Here is a 20,245-nt window from a genome sequence, read left to right as displayed (position 1 = left end):
AAGCTCATTGCATACACGCACCACCCTCTGTGTGAAAAAGTTGCCCTTTAGATCCCTTTTAAATCTTTCCCCTCTCACCTTAAACCTATGCCCTCTAGTTTTTGACTCACCCACCCCAGGGAAAAAAAACCTTGTCTATTTACCCTGTCCATGCCCCTCATGATTTTATAAAGTTTACCCCTCAGCCTCTGAAGCTCCTGGAAAAATAGCCCCAGCCTATTCAGCCTCTCCCTATAGCTCAACCCCTCCAACCCTGGCAACATCCTTGAAAATCTTTTCCAAACCTTTGCAAGTTTCACAACATCCCTCCTATAGCAGGGAGACCAAAATTGAATGCAGTATCCCAATAGTGACCTGACCAATGTCCTGAGGGCAGGTCATGCTCCACTGCTTGTTGACACTTGTTGTCAGTGGTCACAGATAAAGAATAACCACTGAGTAAAGGTTTCCACACTCCCAGTAATTTTATCCTACCATAAGTCCCCAAGGGCATGGAGAGCAGCCTGAGGAAGAAAACACTGTGAAATTCATGTTAAAAACAACGAAAATGCAATGCAGAAACCTCAGGGCTGTTCTGTCCTCTGGTCATTCGTACAATAGCTATCAACTGGTTTTATTCTCTGTGCTTATTAAGTCGTCTTGACCCCTGTCTGTAATTTATTCCCTTCTGATCTCTTCTGGATATCAATTATAGCATTTCAATTTTTATTGTCTGTTTGAGCAACGTAGTTCATCTAAACAGAACATAACTGTCAGTCCCTGACCAAGCAAATGTGGGTGCTGTGTTATAGAGTGTACTTTGTGAACGTTGCACTAAATTACAGGCAGTAAACAGAATTAACTCTGGTGATCTGTGACGCGTATGGTGCGGTTATATAGACAAGAGGAAGGATTGTAGAATCACAGGCTGCAGTCTTTGTAATTTTAATTTATCGATTTGTTTGCAGTTACCACAAGCAGCTTTCAGCATTCTGCTGGGGTCTGTTTAAAACAGTAGGGAACAGTGCTGGGAAATTATATTGGGAATAATTATACCCTCATTGATGCCATTTCAGTTCCCAGTTTTGACTTTGTAGACAGTACTCTTGCATCTGAACTGCAAGACCTGAGCGCATAGTCCAGGCTGACTCTCCAGTGTACATTGCGGGAGGGCTACAATGTCGGAAGTCTCACCTTCTGGTTGAGATGTTAAATTGAGCTCCTCACTGCTCTCTCAGGAAGGCACCAGTGATCCAATGCCACTATTTAAAGAAGAGAAGTTCTCCCTGTTGGCTTGGCCTCTACTTACCCTTCAAGCAACATTGAGTAAACACATTAGCTGGTCATGAGTCTCAATGCTTGTTTTCAATCAATCAGCGTAGAATTCCTACAGTGGGGAAACAGGCCCTTCAGCCCAACAACCCTCAGAGCATCCCACACAGACCTATCCCCCTAAAACCCACCTAATCTACACACCCCTGAACACTACGGGCAATTTAGCATGGCCAATCTACCTAGCCTGTACATCTTTGGACGGTGGGAGGAAACTGGAGCACCCGGAGGAAACCCATGCAGACACGGGGAGAATGTACAAATGCCACACAGACAGTCACCCGAGGGTGGAATCAAACCCAGGTCCCTGGCACCGTGAGGCAGCAATGCTAACCACTGAGCCACTGTGCCTTGCTATGCACTAATGGGCAGTCACTGCTCCCTTTAAAATTTAATTGCTTGTGCGGCCAGGTTTTTTTCAGAACGTGACCCCTTTTGAAGTTCATCATGTGACTGCACATAAATGGTATTTGTCCCAGAACATGACTTGTCCTGGTCACTGTGTGATCGCAGCTAAACAGGAGCAGTGACAGTCAACAATGCTCCTACATTACACTCCTATAGTGGCTGTAAATTTTCATCATTGCCCTGTAACATCCTGGCACAGAGCTGCCATACAGCTGTGAGTTGGCAATTTTATAGCATTTAATGTGTGTGGTTCAAGATTATTCAGGTATAAGTGTACCAGAAGTAAGGAATTGGCATGAACTCAAGTCAAGGTAAACCCTGCGGTATATAACACAGTGTGGAGCTGGAGGAACACAGCAAGCCAGGCAGCATCAGAGAAGCAGGAAGGTTGACATTTCAGGTCGAGACCCTTCTTCAGAAATTCTCCCTTACTATATCTAAGTGAGTTATAACCCCACTGCGAAGCCCCATTTCTGAAGAAGGGTCCCAACCCGAAACGTCGACTTTCCTGTTCCCCTGATGCTGCCTGGCCTGCTGTGTTCCTCCAGCTCCACGCTGTGTTATCTCTGACTCCAGCATTGGCAGTCCTTACAAATCCTGCAGTATGCTCTTTTCAAACCTTTTCACAGTGAGCTTTTGTGACAAGTGTGCCGTGAAATTGCCAATTTTGTTGAATTATCCCTTCTTTCAGAATTTTCTGCGGCTCCAGTCTCTCTTCCCTCTTATAGGGTTACAAAGTGCAGAAAAGGCCCTTCAGCCCATCGAGTCTATGCCAACATAACTGCTATTGAAATTACCATTAGCACTAATCCCGATTTCCTGCACTTCTCCCATATCCTTGAATGTTATATTTGAAGTACTCATCCAAATATTTTTTTAAAAGTTGTAAGGTTTCCAGCCTCCACCACCTTCCCAGGCGGTGCATTCCAGATTCCCACAAAACGCAGAGTGAAAAAGTTCTTTTCCCAAATCCTCTCTGAATCTCCTTGCCCTTACCTTAAAACTGTGCCCCCTCGTGATTGACCCCTCAACCAAGGGGAACAGCTGCTCTCAGTTCACCCTGTTCATACCCCTACCTCATTCATGTCCTCCCTCAGTCTTCTCTACTCTAAAGAAAACAATCCAAGCCGATCTAGTCTCTCCTTACGGCTCAGTTTCTCCATCCCAGGCAACCTCCCTGGTGAACCTCCTCTGTACCACCTCGAGTGGTACCACATTCTTCCTGTCGTGAGGTGACCAGAACTGCACACAGTACTCCAACTGTGGCCTGACCAATGATCTTTACAACTCCAACATTACATCTTTATGTTTATACTCTGTCATGACTGACGAAAGCAAGTGTCTCATATGTCTTCTTAACTATTCTATTCACATGCTCTGCTGACTTCAGGGATCTGTGAATAATTACCTCAAGATCCCTCTGTTCCTCTGAGCTACCCAGTGTCCTGCCATTCATTAAGTACTCCCTCATCTTCATCCAAAGTGCTCCACCTCACACTTGTCAGGGTTAAATACCATCTGCCACTGGCCTGCCCATCTGACCAACCTATCTAGATCTTCCTGTAACCTACAACCATCTTCTGTGCTATTAACCACTCCACCAATCTTGGTGCCATCTGCAAATTTGTTTAACAATGCCCCCACATTTTCATCTACATCATTTATGTACATAACAAGGGTCCCAGTACTGATCCTTGTGGTACACTGCCGAACACGAGCCTCCAGGCACTCAGACAGCCTCCTACCACTACCCTTTGTGCCTCATTAGTAAGTTTCTGATCCATCTCAACAAGTTTCCATCAGTTCCATGTGCTTTAACTTTCTCAATCAGTCTGCCACGTGGGACCTTGTGAAAAGCTTTGCTGAAATCCATATAAACTACATCAACTGAACTTCCCTCATCCACACACTTGATCACATTTTCAAATTTGTTAGGACTAAGACTACAACAGCATTGCTCCTGCATTAGAGCAATCCGGGATAGATCCTCGATCCCTGCTGCAGGATGTGACGAGGAGATGGGGCTTGGATTTGTTCTCCAAGGTGGTGCATGCCAGTGGGCTGGACTGTCTGGATGTGTGAGTAATCGCTGGGTCCTCACATCGCTCCAGGGTGCAGTCCCTCTCCCTGACTGAGGGAACCACGTATCCTGTCCACTCCAGGGGGTGAAGGCAGCCCCTCACGCTGCTCAATCTCAGTGAAGACCCAAATCTACACCTTCCCCATCTCAGGAGCTCTTCCCATCAACCCCATCAGCTTTGAACTTACAGTCATAGAGATGTACAGCGCGGAAACATACCCTTCGGTCCAACTCATCCATGCCAACCAGATATTCTAAACTAATCAAGTCCCATTTGCCAGCATTTGGCCTATGTCGCTCTAAACCCTTCCTATTCATGTACCCATCCAAATGCCTTTAAATATTGTAATTGTACCAGCCTCCTCCACTTCCTCTGGGAGGTCATTCCCATACACACACCACCCTCTGCATGAAAAAGTTGCCCCTTTTAAATCTTTCCCCTCTCACCTTAAACCTATGGCCTCTAGTTTTGAACTCCCCTAACCTAAAGTTCTGGGCTATTCACCCCATCCATTGCCCACCTTCCCACCCAAACCTGCCTTATCGAAATCTTCACCTCCCCACTTTACCTCCCCAGCTCCAGGCAAAACAAGTCAACATTAGCAGATATATTAGCCCACCGTGTTCCACCGCTGACCAACTCAAACCAGAGTGTTGCTGCCTATCGGTGACCCCTGCCCTCTCCTGCATTATCCCCTTTCCATCAGTGTTCTGTGGTAAGTTGCACCATTATCCTGTCTGTATCCCAGCATTCTGCCTTCAGACCCCACAACTGAGTTCCCCAGCTCCTCTTTCCTGATAACCCCCCTTCCCCTCCCTCAAACCTTTAATGGATGGAGCCTCAGGGCTGACTGTAGCTGAAAAATCCCCTCCCCCATCCTGACTGATTTAAACAGACAGTTCCCGAACGCTGACCGTCCAGAGCCTCTGTGCGGATCCCTGACTACCTTCCAGAGACTCCTCAGACCGGCTGCAGTGGACCCACAGGGCTGAGTGTGGCCAACTCCCTGGACTATAGTGGTAAAGACCACCCACCCCTCCCAACTGACCACCCAAGCGACTGAGTGACTGTTACCAAGTCCCTGGACTGATAGCAGGCAGTGTCCTTGACATACTGTGTCAGAACCCCCTCAGGCTGTTTCCCTTTGCCTGACTAAGTACTTGTCCCCTCAGAATTTGACACCTGGCCCTTTGGTTGAGGCACGTACAGTGTGTTTGCTGCATAAAGCTGCTGGCACATGCTGTAGGTGTGAGATTGATGTAGAGCAGTGCTATGTAGTACCATCACTTCTGGTAAACACGACAACCTGTCTGGCTTTGTATGTGGGCCAAAGGCAAGGCAAGGGCTTTGTGAACAAAAATAAAAACAGGAACTGCTGGAAAAGCTCAGCAGGTCTGGCAGCATTTGTAGAGAGAAATCAGAATTAATATTTTGGGTCTAGTGACCCGGGCTTATAATACACAGTACCCAGGTATTGTGAGTCTGTTTGTTCTGGCTATGAACATCAAAAATAAACACAAAGTGAGTGAGCTCTAAGAGAGTAAGTGAGGAGTCCTGAGATGCAGCCTGGTCCAAACCATGAGGTAGCTGCCCTCTCCCTACGCACAGAGTACCTTGGCAGCAGTATCATGGACAGGGGTGCCAGTGTGCCCCAAGGTGCAGCTTTGAAATGGAGAACCATACTGGATTGGAGATGTGCCAAGAAGTGTTTTGGATGACAAGGTCCATAGATAAGGGTGTATGTAGTCACTGTCCTTGATGTGTGCACTGAGATATTGGTGTTGGTGCCCAGGACAGGTGTCGGGAAGAGCAAGCAATGAGCTGGAATGCCTGAGTAACCGTACCAGCTTCCACATTGGGAAATGTCACCGTCTAGTCTCTTTGCAGGCTGGGAATACTGTATACTAATGAGGTGAGAGAAGGTAATAATAAGATGTTAATACAAGCTAATTGATGCAAATAGGTTTCTCATTGCTCATTAGTGAGAATTTTGTCTGACCAGGTAGGAGAATGGAACTTCTATTCTTGATATTGAGAGGCACCTTGCTGGCTATTTCATGTGATTTTCCCAACTTTCTCACCAATGAACACATCACTCCTGGGATCAAATCCAGGCTCAATGATTGAACCTAAAATGTGGTGGGATTTGAACCCATGTCCTCAAAGCCTGGTTTACTAATCCACTGATTACTCTACCATCTCTCACTGTGGCGCTGACCCAGCTGACTGACCAGCACCTTTCGGAGGCACTGTCTTCACCCCTGGCAAAGCCAGTGGTAATGTCACTGGACTAGTAATCTCAGGTAGACCCAGGGGACGTGGTTTCGAAATCCCAGCGCGGCTGGATGGTGAAGATATTCTAATCAACCTGTTTAGAGATGTCTGGAGCAGGTGGGGCTTGAACAAAGGTCTCCTGGCCCAGAGGTAAGGACATTATCACTGCACTACAAGAGCATTTGGCCAGATGGTGGAATTTGAATTCCGTTTTTAAAAAAACTGTGGAATTAAAAGCTAGCCTAACAGCAATCATGCACCCATTGTCAATTGCCCCAATACCCTCTGGGGTTCAGTAATTGTCCCTTAGCTACAAAAACTGAAGAGAGAAGAGGAGAATTTCCAGGCAAATTATGTCCCAGGAGACAGATGTAGCTGTTAATATTTATGAATCAGTACTGTTGTGAGATAGGAAGGGAGAGGACTGAAGGCGTGTATTAACTACAAAAATGCTGATTTAATGATTTACAACAACATTCCAGTGCAACACTCATTCCTAACAGTTGTCAGTAGAACTTTATGAATGATCTGAGTGTTAAGGTACATTGCTTGGTGATTGTCAGTTGAGTTTAATGAATGAGCTGAGTGTGAAAGTACAGTGCTCTCTGGTGGCTAATAGATCTTTATGAATAATCCTCGAAAACACAGCCATTGTTTGTTCTCGTGTTGCTGGCCCTCCTTTCCAGTGGTCAGCCCGAATGCAATGGCTCAGCATTATGTTTGATTTAAAGAAAGTTATCACAGCGGTTTTAAATTTTGAAGAATTTGCCATCTCACTGTGTGATTCTCTCTGTTTTCTGGACACATTTTGCCAATAGAAAGCAACAGAGCAGTGTACCTAGAGACAACACTTAATTCTGTACTTAGATTAACATTGATGTATGAAAGCGACAATATTACTGGATAGGCAGCTGATATTGGAGGAGGAAATAGCCCCCAGCAGAATTGTTTTAACAGCCTTCTGTTATCAGCATGCTCAACTGAAATGCCACATGCTAGGGTTATAGTCCAACAGGTTTATTTGAAATCACGCAAGCTTTTGGAGTGCAGCCCCTTCATCAGGTGCAGTCTGAAAGCTTGTGTGATTTCAAATAATCTTGTTGGATTATAACCTGGTATCGTGTGACTTCTGACCTTGTCTATCCCAGCCCAACACTGGCACCTCCACATCACAACTGAAATGAGTACGGGAAATCTTGCTTCAAGAGACAGGAGGGGAGGCGATGACCTAGTGGTATTGTCGCTGGACAGTTAATCCTGAGACCCAGATAATGTTCTGGGGACCTGGGTTTGAATCCTGCCAAGGGAGATGGTGGAATTTGAATTCAATTTAAAAAATCTGGAATTAAGAGTCTAATGATGACTATGAATCTATTGCCGATTGTCGGGAAAAAGCCATCTGGTTTACTAAAGTCCTTTAGGGAAGGAAACAGCCATCCTTACCTGGCCTACATGTGACTTCAAACCCACAGCAATGTAGTTAACTCTTAACTGCCCCCTGGGCAATTAGGAAAGAGCAGTAAATGCTGGCATTGCCAGCGATAGCCTCATCCCACAAATGAGTAAAAAGATTGTTCCTACAATGTTTACAGCAAAGCCACGCAGTAAAAAAGCTGTTTCCTCAACTGTGTTTTCTTTGTTTGTTCAGCAGCTTTAACATTTGTGTGCTAGGCATCTTCAGGCCAGGGCAGTATCAAGGCAGCCCTGCAATCTCAAGAGGTGCCAGCTTTTGGCTGCTGCATTGTATCAAGGCCCCCTGTCCAGTGGATGCCTAGGATCCCCTGGCAGTACTTGGAAAAACAGCAATGAAGTTTTCCCTGAACTTAGTTATCCCTCAATTATCATTACTAAATCCAGGATTATCTGGCTGCTTTCTCAGTGTTGAGCGTGGGAGCTAGCTGTGCGCAAATTGGTAATGCTACTACATCTTAGCAGCAACTATGAAAGCTGCTTCATTGCTGTCACCTGAGGGTTACCATCATTCTGACAGAATATCCTGCATGTTGTTTCTACTACAGCAGTCATCTGCACCTAACACAATAGTGGCCCCCAGTGCAGACTTAGTCTCGTACAATTTCAGGTCTTAGGAGCTGCTGTAGGCTCAAACGTATATTGTTCGAGTGTTTTTGGGTTAGAGAGGTGCACTTGTATCACATTCTGTCACACCCACGGCCATTGTATACACAGGTTTGACCTCCACTTGCATAAGGTAACCCTACTTAAACCTCTGGTGAGCTGCGTTCATAAAAGTCCCACACATTTCCCCACCCACAAATACAAATGTAACTCCTAAGGTATAAAGTATATCACAAAATACAGAAAGCAGCAAATGCTGGAGATATGCAGCAGGGTAAGGCAGTAGCTGCAGAGAGAGAAAGAATCGACATTTCCGGTCACAGTTTACAGGGTACATTGTGGAAAGTCACAGACTGAGAATGCTGATAATACTTAGCTGTGGAGGGAGACATAAGCAAGTGACCTGAAATGTTGATTTTCTTCCATTCCCTTCAGCTGCTGCCTGATTTGCTGAATATTACCAGTGCCCTCTGTATTTTTTTTTTTGACAACTTCCCTGCTGCCGACTGCACTCTATACTGAGAACCTACATTTCAGTCGGTCGCAGCTTCCACCCTTTCATTACTCACAGTCTTTGTGGTTGGCCATGGCTTGTTGTTTGTCTGCAGTGAATCCCACTGTCCAGCTCTTGCAGGGAGGGAGTAGCATTCCTGCACACATCCCAGGGAACACAGGCAGTTATCCAAACTGTGCACCCTGCCAGTGCTGCTCCCTGCTTGGAGCATTGGATGGTAGTCGGGAATTCTGCATGTTGTATGGAAGCATGTTTTTAAAGAATGAACTAATTCAGTGAGGAGGTAATTTTAAGACTGCCTTGTGGCGAAGGGACTGGAGTACAGAATGGATGGTACCAAGACTATTATTTAATTGCATAAAACTTCTTCATTTTATTATTTGGGTTTCAATCATTTATGGTCTTTTTAAAAAGGGGACACGTTTGATAGTTTGATGTCACTGTGCAACCCAGTGTCTCTTTTAACATTTCAACTAAAATAAACAACACAGACTCCAGTACTATCAGGATTGAGTCAGTGACATCATTACCTTCTCATTGAAGATAACTGAATGCATCCTGCATCATATTTCGATTGTAAATGTTTAACACACACCAAAGTACATGGGAGATATCTAATGCCAAATGTTTTGTCAATAGGACAGAGAGCTGGGAGCAGAGGAAATTGAAGGTAAACATTTCAGTTTTTTATTAACTTATGCCGTGAATAAGAACCATTCTCCAGGAAACGCTGACTGTATATTTCATTAATAACCAAACAAAGTGAAAGTGTCTGCAAATCGTCACGGATATATTTGGTGGATTCTCTTTACAGAGTATCTTCCAACTGTCACATGGAGTGTGTTTTTTTAACCCAGATGCCATTCTTCCCTGAATTTAGCAGCTTTCATGTGAGGGAATGACGTTAAACTAGAAATCATGCCGAACAAATTTGACGGTATGGACATGCTGGGCTGAAGGGCTTCTTCTGTACTGTATGATTTTTTTATGAAAGGTGTTCAGAAACCCTGCACCTAGAAAAGACAGTGTTATCATGAACCACGCACACTTACCTTTTGGCTAGCTGTTACAATATTTCATTATGAAAAGCAATGGCTACTATCTGCATAATTTAACACCGTTTTTAATATCCTATTTAATATCGTAGAATCTCACACGACTGATTCAGGCCATTCAGTCTCCCCAAAAGAATTTGTTTAATCGATTTCACTCGCTTTGCTCTACTCTCATACGCCTGCAGTGTTTCCCATTTCGTGAGTTTAGACAATTCTCTTCTGAAAGTTATTATTGAATTTGCTTCCTCCTTTCCTCTCTGGTCCATTAACCAGAGAAACAGTGCGAGATTCCCCAACCTCTTTTATATTTAGACTTCCAAGAGGTTAAAGCAGCAGGCTATTGGGCTGCAGAGTCATCACAGCCCAACAAAATTCTACGCATTCTGGTGCACTCAGACCGATGATAGCAGTCTGAATGCTTCCCAAAATTAAGGCCAGTGAGTTCATCGCAGAACGAGGCACAGACCAAGCATTCGAGTTGACCGGGGTAGAGAGAGGGCATGGAGAAATGACCAAATGGACTCTGAGATGTTGGGGGAGAAATGGTTGATAAACGGGCTCATTTGTTCAGGACCTCAATTCAAACTGCTGTAAACTAGCAGTCTTCATGGTAGGGGACACTAATAACATTCCAAAAATACTAAACAATCCAGAGGCTAATTGGGGGGGTGGTGTGGAGAAATAAACATAATAACTATCACTCAGGTGACTGTCTGTGTGGAGTTTGCACATTCTCCCCGTGTCTGCGTGGGTTTCCTCCGGGTGCTCCGGTTTCCTCCCACAGTCCAAAGATGTGCAGGCTAGGTGGATTGGCCATGCTAAATTGTCCATAGTGTGCAGGGATGTGCAGGCTGGGTGGGTTAGCCATGGGAAATGCAGGGTCACAGGGATAAGTTAGGGGGCGGGTCTGGTTGGAATGCTTTTTGGGTGTGGACTCCATCAGCTGAATAGCCTGCTCCTTCACTGTAGGGATTTTATGATTCTATAGGCCAGTTAGCTTAACATCTGTTATTGTGATAATGTTAATGCCCATTATAAAGAATGTAATTGTAGAGCATTTAGAAATATATAATAAGTTCAAGCAGAAACAGCATGGCTTCATGAAGGGGAAATCATTGCCTAACAAATTTATTTGAGTCCTTTGAGGAGGTAATAAGCAGGATAGACAAAAGGGACCCAGTTGATATGATACAATTGGTTTTCCAAAAGGTATTTGATAAGATACCCCAAATAAGGCGCGTCAATATAATAAGAGCCCATGGTGTTGGAGATAGTATATTAGCCTGGATAGGCGATTAGCTAACTAATAGAAGACAGAGTTGGGATAAAGGGGGCATTTTCAGGCTGGCAGTGTGACTAGAGGAGTGCCACAGGGATTAGTGCTGGGGCCACAATTATTTACAACATATTAATAACTTGAATGAGGGAAGTGACTATTATAGTCAAGTTTGCAGATGACACAACAATAATTGGGAAGGCAAGTGATGAGGGTGACACAGAGTCTCCAGAGGGAGATAGACAGGTTGAGTGAGTGGATGAAAATAAATGTTTTCAAGATTGCACGCAGTACTCCAGATGCAGTCTCACCAAGGCCCTGTATAGTTGCTGCAAGACACCCCTGCTCTTGTACTTGAATCCTCTTACTCTGAAGGCAATACATACCATTTGCCTTCTTCACCACCAGCTGTACCTGCAATGTTGACTTTCAGCAACTGGGGCACAAGGGCACCCATGTCTCATTGCACCTTTTCCCAATCTATTGCCATTCAGATAATAATCTGCCTTCCTGTTTTTGCTCCCAAAGTGGATGACCTCACATTTATCCACCGTATACTGTATCTGCCATGTACTTATCCATTTATTCAATTTGTCTAATTCACACTGAGGCATCTCTGCATCCTCCTCACAGTTCACCCTCCCATCCAGCTTGGTATCTGCAGACTTGGAGATATTGCATTTAATTCCCTCAGCTAAATCTTTAATATATATTGTGAATAGCTAGGGTTCACAAGAGCTAGTTGGCTCTTAGAAAAAGACCTGTTTATTTCTACTCTGAAGAAGGGTCGAGACCCGAAATGTCAGCTTTCCTGCTCCTCTGATGCTGCCTGGCCTGCTGTGTACATCCAGCTCCACACCTTGTTATCTGTTTATTTCTACTGTTTGTTTCCTGACATCCAGTTTTCTGTCCGTGTCAGTACACTATCCCCAATCCCATGCACTTTAATTTTACATGTTAATCTCGTATGTGCGACTTATTAAACCTTCTGAAAGTCCAAGTAAACCACATCCACTGGTTCCCTGATCAACTCCACTAATTATATCCTCGAAAAAATCCAGTCGATTTGTCCAGCATGATTTCATTTTCATAGAGTCATACAGCATGGAAACAGACCCCTCGGTCCAACCAGTCCATGCCGACCATAATCCCAAACTAAACTAGTCCCACCTGCCTGCGCTTGGCCCATATCCCTCCAAAACATTTCCTTTTCATGTATTTATCCAAATGCCTTTTAAATGTTGTAATTGTACCTGCATCCACCACTTCCCCTGGAAGTTCATTCCACACACAAACCACTCTCTGTGTTTAAAAAAAAAAGTTGCGCCTCGTGTCCTTTTTAAAATCTTTCTCCTCTTACCTTAAAATGTGACCTCTAGTTTTGAACACCCCCACCATAGAGAAAACACCCTTGTCATTCACTTTATCTACATCCCTCACGACATTATAGGCCTCAAAAAGGTCACCCTTCCATCTCCTATGCTGGAGTGAAAAGAAAGTCTCATTCTTCCCAGTCTGTTTTTATATCTCAAACCCTCCATTCCCGGCAACATCCTGGTAAATCTTTTCTGACTACTCTCCAGTTTAATTTTCATTAATCCGTGCTGACTCAGTCTCGTCCTGTTACTGTTTGTCAAGTGCTCTGTTATTAAAACTTTTATGGTGGACTCTCGCATTTTCCTCACTACCGTTGTCAGGCTAACCAGTCTAGGATTCCCTGTTTTCTATCTGCCTCCCTTTTTTAAGTAACTGTCAGAGATCTTCCACAATCTGTTCATTTCGCTTTCCTCCTCAGTCATGTGTTCCAAGCTCATGCTTCTCATTTTTCACACCTTTCAACCCCATTCACCTGACTGAATATATCTGTTACAAATATGTGTGTGACATACTGGATGAATTGGAATGTAGCTACATAATTCACACGGCAAACCCCATCTTCACAAGTTGCGCAAACTCCAAGTACATTGCCCTAACTCTCTGCTCAATAGTTCTTCAGTTCTAAGAGCAGATGCCCAAACAATGGGCTACCTAACTTAAGAACGTGAGAGCATCGTATAAGCTGGAGCTTGTCTGTAGTGTAACTGTTAGGATGCGCAGTCAGTGAGACTGCGCCAAACCTAATTTGTACAGTATAACATCACAGAACAGACACAGCATGTTAGGAAGCCGGAAGAATGTTGTGTAACTCTCCCCTCTCCTTCAGTTCAAAATTGGTGGCTGTGTCCTCAGCTCTCCAGACCCTAATTTCTGGAATTCTGTCTCGCAGTATCTCCATCTCTCCACCGCCCCCTCCTTCTCAAATCCCACCGATTTGACTAACCTTTCAGACACCCTGAGCCCTTGGTTCATTGTAGATCTTGTGTTTGATTAACTTTCTGTGAAGTGCCTGAAGATATTATCCCACAATATAAATGGTATTTGAATGCAAGCTGTTGTTGGTCTCATTAATCTAATACTCATGGCAGACGAGATTTGTTTTATTAAATGACATGTCTTTATGATCAAATTGCTCTCTGTTGCCAGAGCTGAGAGACGCATTCAAAGAGTTTGATAAAGACAAGGATGGATTCATTGGCTGTAAGGACCTGGGTAACTGTATGCGGACGATGGGCTATATGCCAACGGAAATGGAGCTGATTGAACTGTCCCAGCAAATCAACATGAACTGTAAGTTGAGAAACAGTGATGATCTAAATAGACCTGGTTGTAATCACACTACCTTTCGAACATTGAAATCTGAAGCACAGCAGATGTACAACTTTGGAAAATCCCATCTTATTTGAAGGCCGGGTGAATACAATGGAGTTGAAACGCCATCTGCTCAGACCAGGTACAAAGTACTCATGGCATTAATGTTGGTAATGGAGCAACACCATGAGGTGCCGGTCCAATATATTGGCTATGCTATAGAACAGATCCATGTCACATGGTGAGTGCCCAGGAACGAATCACATGCCTAAGAGTTCCAGGGGACCATGTTCATGGCTGCACTGGAGAGTCAGGATGTGTGTCCTAAAGCAGTCTTCCTACCAGGCAGCTTGGCAATTTGGGTTAAAGTCATTGAACCTTACCCTTTCCGAGCCTAAATTGTGACTGTTTCTAACACCCGAGAATCAGGCGTTAGAAACATAACAAGCACCAAAGCCAAGTCAAATCCAGTCAAACCCCAGCGTGTAAATGAGCAAACCAAAAACAGTTCTATTCCTGCTTAAGACTCAGTAAAGGCCCAGTAATTTCAGCTGACATTGTATGCTTGTAACTTCCTTTAGGAAATGCCGTGGCTGGCATCACTTAACCTGACATATCTCAATGACGCCAAGTCCTGGTGCCCTGTACAACATCGTGGCACAGGTACATGTTGGTTATGCCGAATGCCTGGGCCAAGGGTGGGGCGTTGTTGGCCACAACACCACATTCCTCTCTCCCAGTCTCATCAAGAAGAAACTTTTACATGGAATGTAGTGGCAAGTTTAATACCTGGAATAATTGTACACAGTTTTAGTGTCCTTATCCGAGGAAGGATGGTCTGGCTATGGAGGGAGTTCAATGATGATTTACCAGACTGATTCATGGAATGGCAGGACCAGCATATGAAGAGAGGTTGGATTGCTTAGGATTGTATTCACTGATTAGAAGAATGGGGATGGGGCTCCGGTGGGGAATCTCATAAAAACTTCTCAACTTCTAACAGGACCAGACAGGCCAAATGCAGGAAGGGTGGTTTTAATGCTTCTGAACCAGGAGTCACAGTTTAAACATATGGGGTAGTGCCTTTTAGGATTGAAACGTAGAGAAATGTCTTCACCCAGAGAGTGGGGAGCGTGTGGAATTCTCTGCCACAGAAAGTGTTTGGGACCAGAATATTGAATGTTTTCAAGAAGGAGTTCGATATAGTTCTCGGGGCACTGAGTTGGATAACCAGCCATGATCATGTTGAATGGGGAAGTAGGGTTGAAGGGCTGAATGGCCTACTCCTGCTCCTATTTTCTGTGTTTTCTATGTTTCCAATGGAATTGAGATTAAAACAAAAATACGTCGCAACTAAGCGGAATCGAGTGTTGGGTCTTACAGCCTCGGATCTGCCGCAAGGCAGAAGACAAATGCAATTCGAGCAAGTTACTTTAATTCCAGGTCTCCCCTGACACATACAAGTTAATTCAGCACTAACTCATCTTAACTATCACCTCAAACGTTTCTTTGCAGTTAAGTCAGTTAAGATATTTCACAGTTTGTTAAGTTTGCTGCCCACTGGAGAGTTTATTATTGATCTGTTTCATTGATGTGATCCCTGCCAACAAATAAATGCTCTGTTGGTTAAAGGTTAGGCCACATTTAATTAAACACAGCATTTGGGACCTTGTTAAAGGTACACATCTCAGATTTCAGGACCTGACACAGTGCCTTTCCACAGCAGCCCGGTTGTAGTGCGGGGGTTTAATATGTAACTTGTCTCTTTAAGCTGATACATAGTGTTACAAATCCCACAATCACTGGACATCCATAGAGTTATACAGCATGGAAACAGACCCTTCAGTCCAACCAGTCCATGCTCTCCATTATCCCAAACTAAACTAGTCCCACCTGCCTACACTTGGCCCATATTCCTGCAAACCTTTCCTATTCATATACTCATCTAAATTTAAACATTGTAACTGTACCTGCATCCACCACTTCCTCTGGAAGTTTATTCTACACACAAACCACTCCCTATGTAAAAAAAAAATGCCCCTCATGTCATTTTTAAATCTTTCTCCTCTCACCTTAAAAATGTGCCCTTAGGCTTGAAATCCCCACCCTAGGGAAAAACCACTTGCTGTTCACCTTATCTATACCCCTCATGATTTGATAAACCTCCGTAAGGTCACCCCTCGACCTCCTACGCTCCAGCCTTAGGAATAGGTGTTTGCTGCAAATAACAGATAGTTAATTGTGAGGAAGAAATGATACCACGAGGCTTATGAACAGTGTTGGGTTGGCACAATGCCGCCATGATCTTTCATTGTGAAACAGTGTGTGAGGATGCTGCTGTTAGGAACAAAATGGGGAGCTTTGTGCTCCAATGGCAGCGCCTTTTATGCCTTAAAACTGCTTCTCAGCAGCTGGCTGCATTGTAATGGGGGTAATTTATTCCACTCCTGTAGGCTCTGCGGCACTCTGGGGAGTCATTAAAAACGGGTTTTTAACCCAAACCCTTGTGCTTTTCCCATCGTAACTTTGGCAGAAACTTGTTTACTCACTCTGCCTCAAGGGGCGATGATGGCATGTTGCTGTTATCAGAAGACTATTAATGCAGAGACCCAGCTGATGTCCTGGGGACCAGGGTTCCAGTCCTGCCATAGCTGATGGTGAAATTTGAATTCATTTTAAAAAAAAAAATCTGGAATTAAGAATCTAGTGATATGTATGAAACTATTGTCAATTGCCCAAAAACCCATCTGGTTCACCAGTGTCCTTTAGAGAAGGAAATTGCATGAGCCTATATATGACTCCAGACCCACAACAATCTTGCTGACTCTTAATGACCCACTGGGCAGTTAGGGATGGGCAATAAATGAGCCAGTGTCGCCCATATCCCACAAACGAATTTAAAAAATGATTCAGGGTGCTAGTCTGGAGGAGCTCCAGAGAAATTTGCTGCCTCTTTTAAAATGAGCCTTCCTCTTCACTTGTTTGATAGTTAATTGACATTCTTTCAGAAATTTGTCTGGCATGAACTGCTGGCACAAAGAATCCCTACAGTGTGGAAGCAGGCCATTCAGCCCATCAAGTCCACACTGACCCTCCAAAGAGCATCCCAGTCAGACCTAGTCCTCCACCCTATCCCCGTATTCCCCATGGCTAGCCCACCTAACCTGCACACCCTGGACAATTTAGCATGGCCAATCCACCCTAATCTGCACATCTTTGGACTGCGGGAGGAAACCCACGCAGGCACGGGGAGAATATGCAAACTCTACACCGACAGTCGCCTGAGGGTGGAATCGAACCCGGGTCCATAGTGCTGTGAGGCAGCAGTGCTAACCACTGAGCCACCGTGCCGTATGTTCCTTGCTCCTATTTGTGCCATAGCCTGGCACCTGTGCCCCTTGAGAATACGCAACTCTCCCCAGATCTGGATGTTAGCAGACAAATGGAGACACAGCACACTGTGAGTGGGATGCCTTTGAAGTAACCAGTGGGCTTCCTGCTGAGCAGGGCTCCCCAACTCTGACACCTGGACCTGGAGTCTGCCTGAGTAGGCGATTGCTGTTCATATAAAAGCAAAAAAAAAATGGGGGTGCTGAAAATCTGAAACAAGCTCGGAAAACGCTGGAGGAACTCAGCAGATCTGGCAGCATCCGTGGAAAGAGAAACAAAGTTAACACTTTGAGTCTGATACGACTTGTCTTCAGAACTGTTCAGTGCAAGATGTCCCACGGTCATTGGTCCCTCTCTCTGCGCGTTGTATGTAAGTGCTGCACCGTAGCTGTCATGGTCAAACAAAATCACCCGGCCCTGAAGATAACATTTTCATAATCAACCTGTTCAGAGATATTATTAAGTAACATTGGGTGGCACAGTGGCTCAGTGGTTAGCACTGCTGCCTCACAGCGCCAGGGACCCGAGTTCGATTCCACCCTCGGGTGACTGTCTGTGTGGAGTTTGCACATTCTCCCCGTGTCTGCATGGGTTTCCGCCGGGTGCTCTGGTTTCCTCCCACAGTCCAAAGATGTGCAGGTTAGGGTGGATTGCCCATATAGTATCCAGGGATGTGCAGGCTGGGTGGGTTAACCATGGGGAATACAGGGATAGGATAGGATAGGGGGATGTGGATCTGGGTGGGATGCTCTTAGGAGGGTCTGTGTACTTGATGGGCTGAATGGCCTACTTCCACACTGTCGGGATTCTATGATAATTAAATATGCCTGGAGCAGGTATGACTTGAGCATCCTGGTTCAGAGGTAGAGACATTACCACCACAGCACAAGGGCCCCTTCCACAAGTAAGAGACAACGTGACAAAAATCATTTGAAAATGGCGAGTGTCTGGAAGAAATAGCCCCCAAGAGAGAGAGATATAGAGAGCAGCACAAATTGAAAGTGGGGGGATTTTTTATACCAACTGATGTAGCTGTGAGAATCAAGGAAGCTGTGCGGTGAATGGCCCTTTCAAATGCACTATTCCCCAAAGACTGAAAATACTGTCCGTTGAATCTCTGCTAGCTCTGCAGCTAGATAAAGTTTCAGCACACACATTGTGAACCTGGTTTGCAGTCTGTAAAATAAGAAAATGCCCTTTCAGAAAGGGAGAGTGAGAGGCCTGGGCTACTACCTTCTCAATCATGAAAGCACCTTCATTATCGTTTTTAACAAAGAACCTTTTTAAGATCTTCTGCAGATGTTTTGTTATGTGTTTGGATCATTGCAGAGATTTACACAGTAGCCTTATTGAGGCACTGAAGCTAATTTTTTATCAGAATATCAGGTATAAAAGCAAAGAGGCAGGGGCAGTGATGTTTTAGCGACACCATGAAGCATTTGACAACAATTTCCATCATCCTGATACAGGCTGCCAGAATATCAAACAAGGTTTAGAAATCGTTTTTGACGGTAACGTTAATGTGAAGCCCTTTAACAGAAAACCAAAGAGCTTAAATTAATCAAAACACACACGTAATAGTAACAGGATGACGATCACTGATGAAGTTTATCCTGTTTAGGGAAGAAGTTTTTAAGGAGGAGGGATGTGATTAAACAGCTGGGGTCTGCAGTCTTGAGATGCTGCATGGACACAGCGTGGTGGGGAGTGCATACAGGGTCATTAGGGATTGGTATGATGCAAAAACAAGAGCAATTCAGTAAACCCTGAACATAATGCCTGCTGCTGTCTACAAATAACACATTAGAGTGTGATGTACTTCAGTCTGAAACTGTGATAATGAGCCAGCAACCTGTTTTACATCGATCCCACTTTTCATTTTTATCGATACTCAGATTGAGAGGATGCAAAACAGGCCAGCAATTCACTATTATCAATCTTACCTAATCACACAAACCCAAGATTGACCCAGTGACTGCAACAAATGGCAGCGTTTTCCATTAGGACTTGAGACCCCGCACACAACTCTGTCTTTACAGGGGGCTGTCTACTCTCTTCATTGACAGCGATAGGCCACTATGCTGGGATTACCCCATGCTGATCCTAACTCATCCTCACCAGGATTGTAGACAATGACGTAGACCCACACCAGCGTCATTGCATCACAGCAATTAGGGATTGGCGATGAAATGACCACCGTGCTGATTTGCCTGTGTTCGAAGGTACAAGGATTACACAAGAGCTTGCCACAATAATTGAAATATTTTTCAAAAAGATGAGGGTTACGTGTCTTCCCAAGTGTAGAGAGAATGAAAAGAAGAATCATCTTTTGCCTAGAAATTACACTTAGCAATGTTAGCGCAGATGTCTTGGGGTGGAGTGGTAGTGTCAACACCCCAGGGCCAGAAGCTCCAGGTTCAAATCCCGTTGCAGGTCTGGATTCTTTGAAACAGACCCGATGAGGTTAAGAATCAGTCTGTAAATCTGTCCAACACACCCGATGGCAGGTAGTAAGATCAGGAGAGATTCCTGGTCAGCCAACCTCCAGAAGGCAAAAGCAAACATCTGCAGCACTTTGTCATGCACAGTCACAGACCAGTCTAATGGTACATCATGGTTACCAGTCCCCTCTCAGGATACAGTACCCGAGGGTAGAGAGAAATGTCATAGCATGGGTGACGTTAGTGAGTGGGTGACGTTAGGGAGTGGGTGGTGACAGGGAGTGGGTGGTGACGGGGAGTGGGTGGTGACGGGGAGTGGGTGGTGACGGGGAGTGGGTGGTGACGGGGAGTGGGTGGTGACGGGGAGTGGGTGACATTGCGGAGTGGGTAGTGACAGGGAGTGGGTGGTGATAGGGAGTGGGTGGCGACGGGGAGTGGGTGGCGACGGGGAGTGGGTGGCGACGGGGAGTGGGTGATGTTGCGGAGTGGGTGGTAATAGGGAGTGGGTGGTGACAGGGAGTGGGTGGTGACGGGGAGTGGGTGGTGACGGGGAGTGGGTGACGTTGCGGAGTGGGTGGTGATAGGGAGTGGGTGACGTTGCGGAGTGGGTGGTGATAGGGAGTGGGTGACGTTGCGGAGTGGGTGACGTTGCAGAGTGGGTGGTGATAGGGAGTGGGTGACGTTGCGGAGTGGGTGACGTTGCGGAGTGGGTGACGTTGCGGAGTGGGTGA

At 45.1% G+C, this 20,245-nt stretch overlaps 1 protein-coding gene across 3 annotated transcripts in view; it reads left to right on the top strand.

Annotated features, from left to right (window-relative positions):
• The window catches only part of LOC109931398 (calcium-binding protein 1), a 114,777-nt gene that overhangs the window by 12,589 nt on the left and 81,943 nt on the right, over positions 1-20,245 (top strand). For all 3 annotated transcript variants that reach the window (XM_020530688.2, XM_048611377.1, XM_020530687.2), the window contains 2 exons: positions 9,304-9,334; positions 13,519-13,662. In XM_020530688.2, coding sequence (XP_020386277.1) covers positions 9,304-9,334; positions 13,519-13,662 — 175 coding nt within the window. The remainder of the gene's footprint in view (positions 1-9,303; positions 9,335-13,518; positions 13,663-20,245) is intronic.

Source organism: Rhincodon typus, chromosome 24 (genome assembly GCF_021869965.1).
Source record: "Rhincodon typus isolate 14 chromosome 24, sRhiTyp1.1, whole genome shotgun sequence".
NCBI lineage: Eukaryota > Metazoa > Chordata > Chondrichthyes > Orectolobiformes > Rhincodontidae > Rhincodon > Rhincodon typus.
Note: the sequence above shows the minus strand (reverse complement) of the source record. Positions and strands in the feature narration are given on the sequence as shown.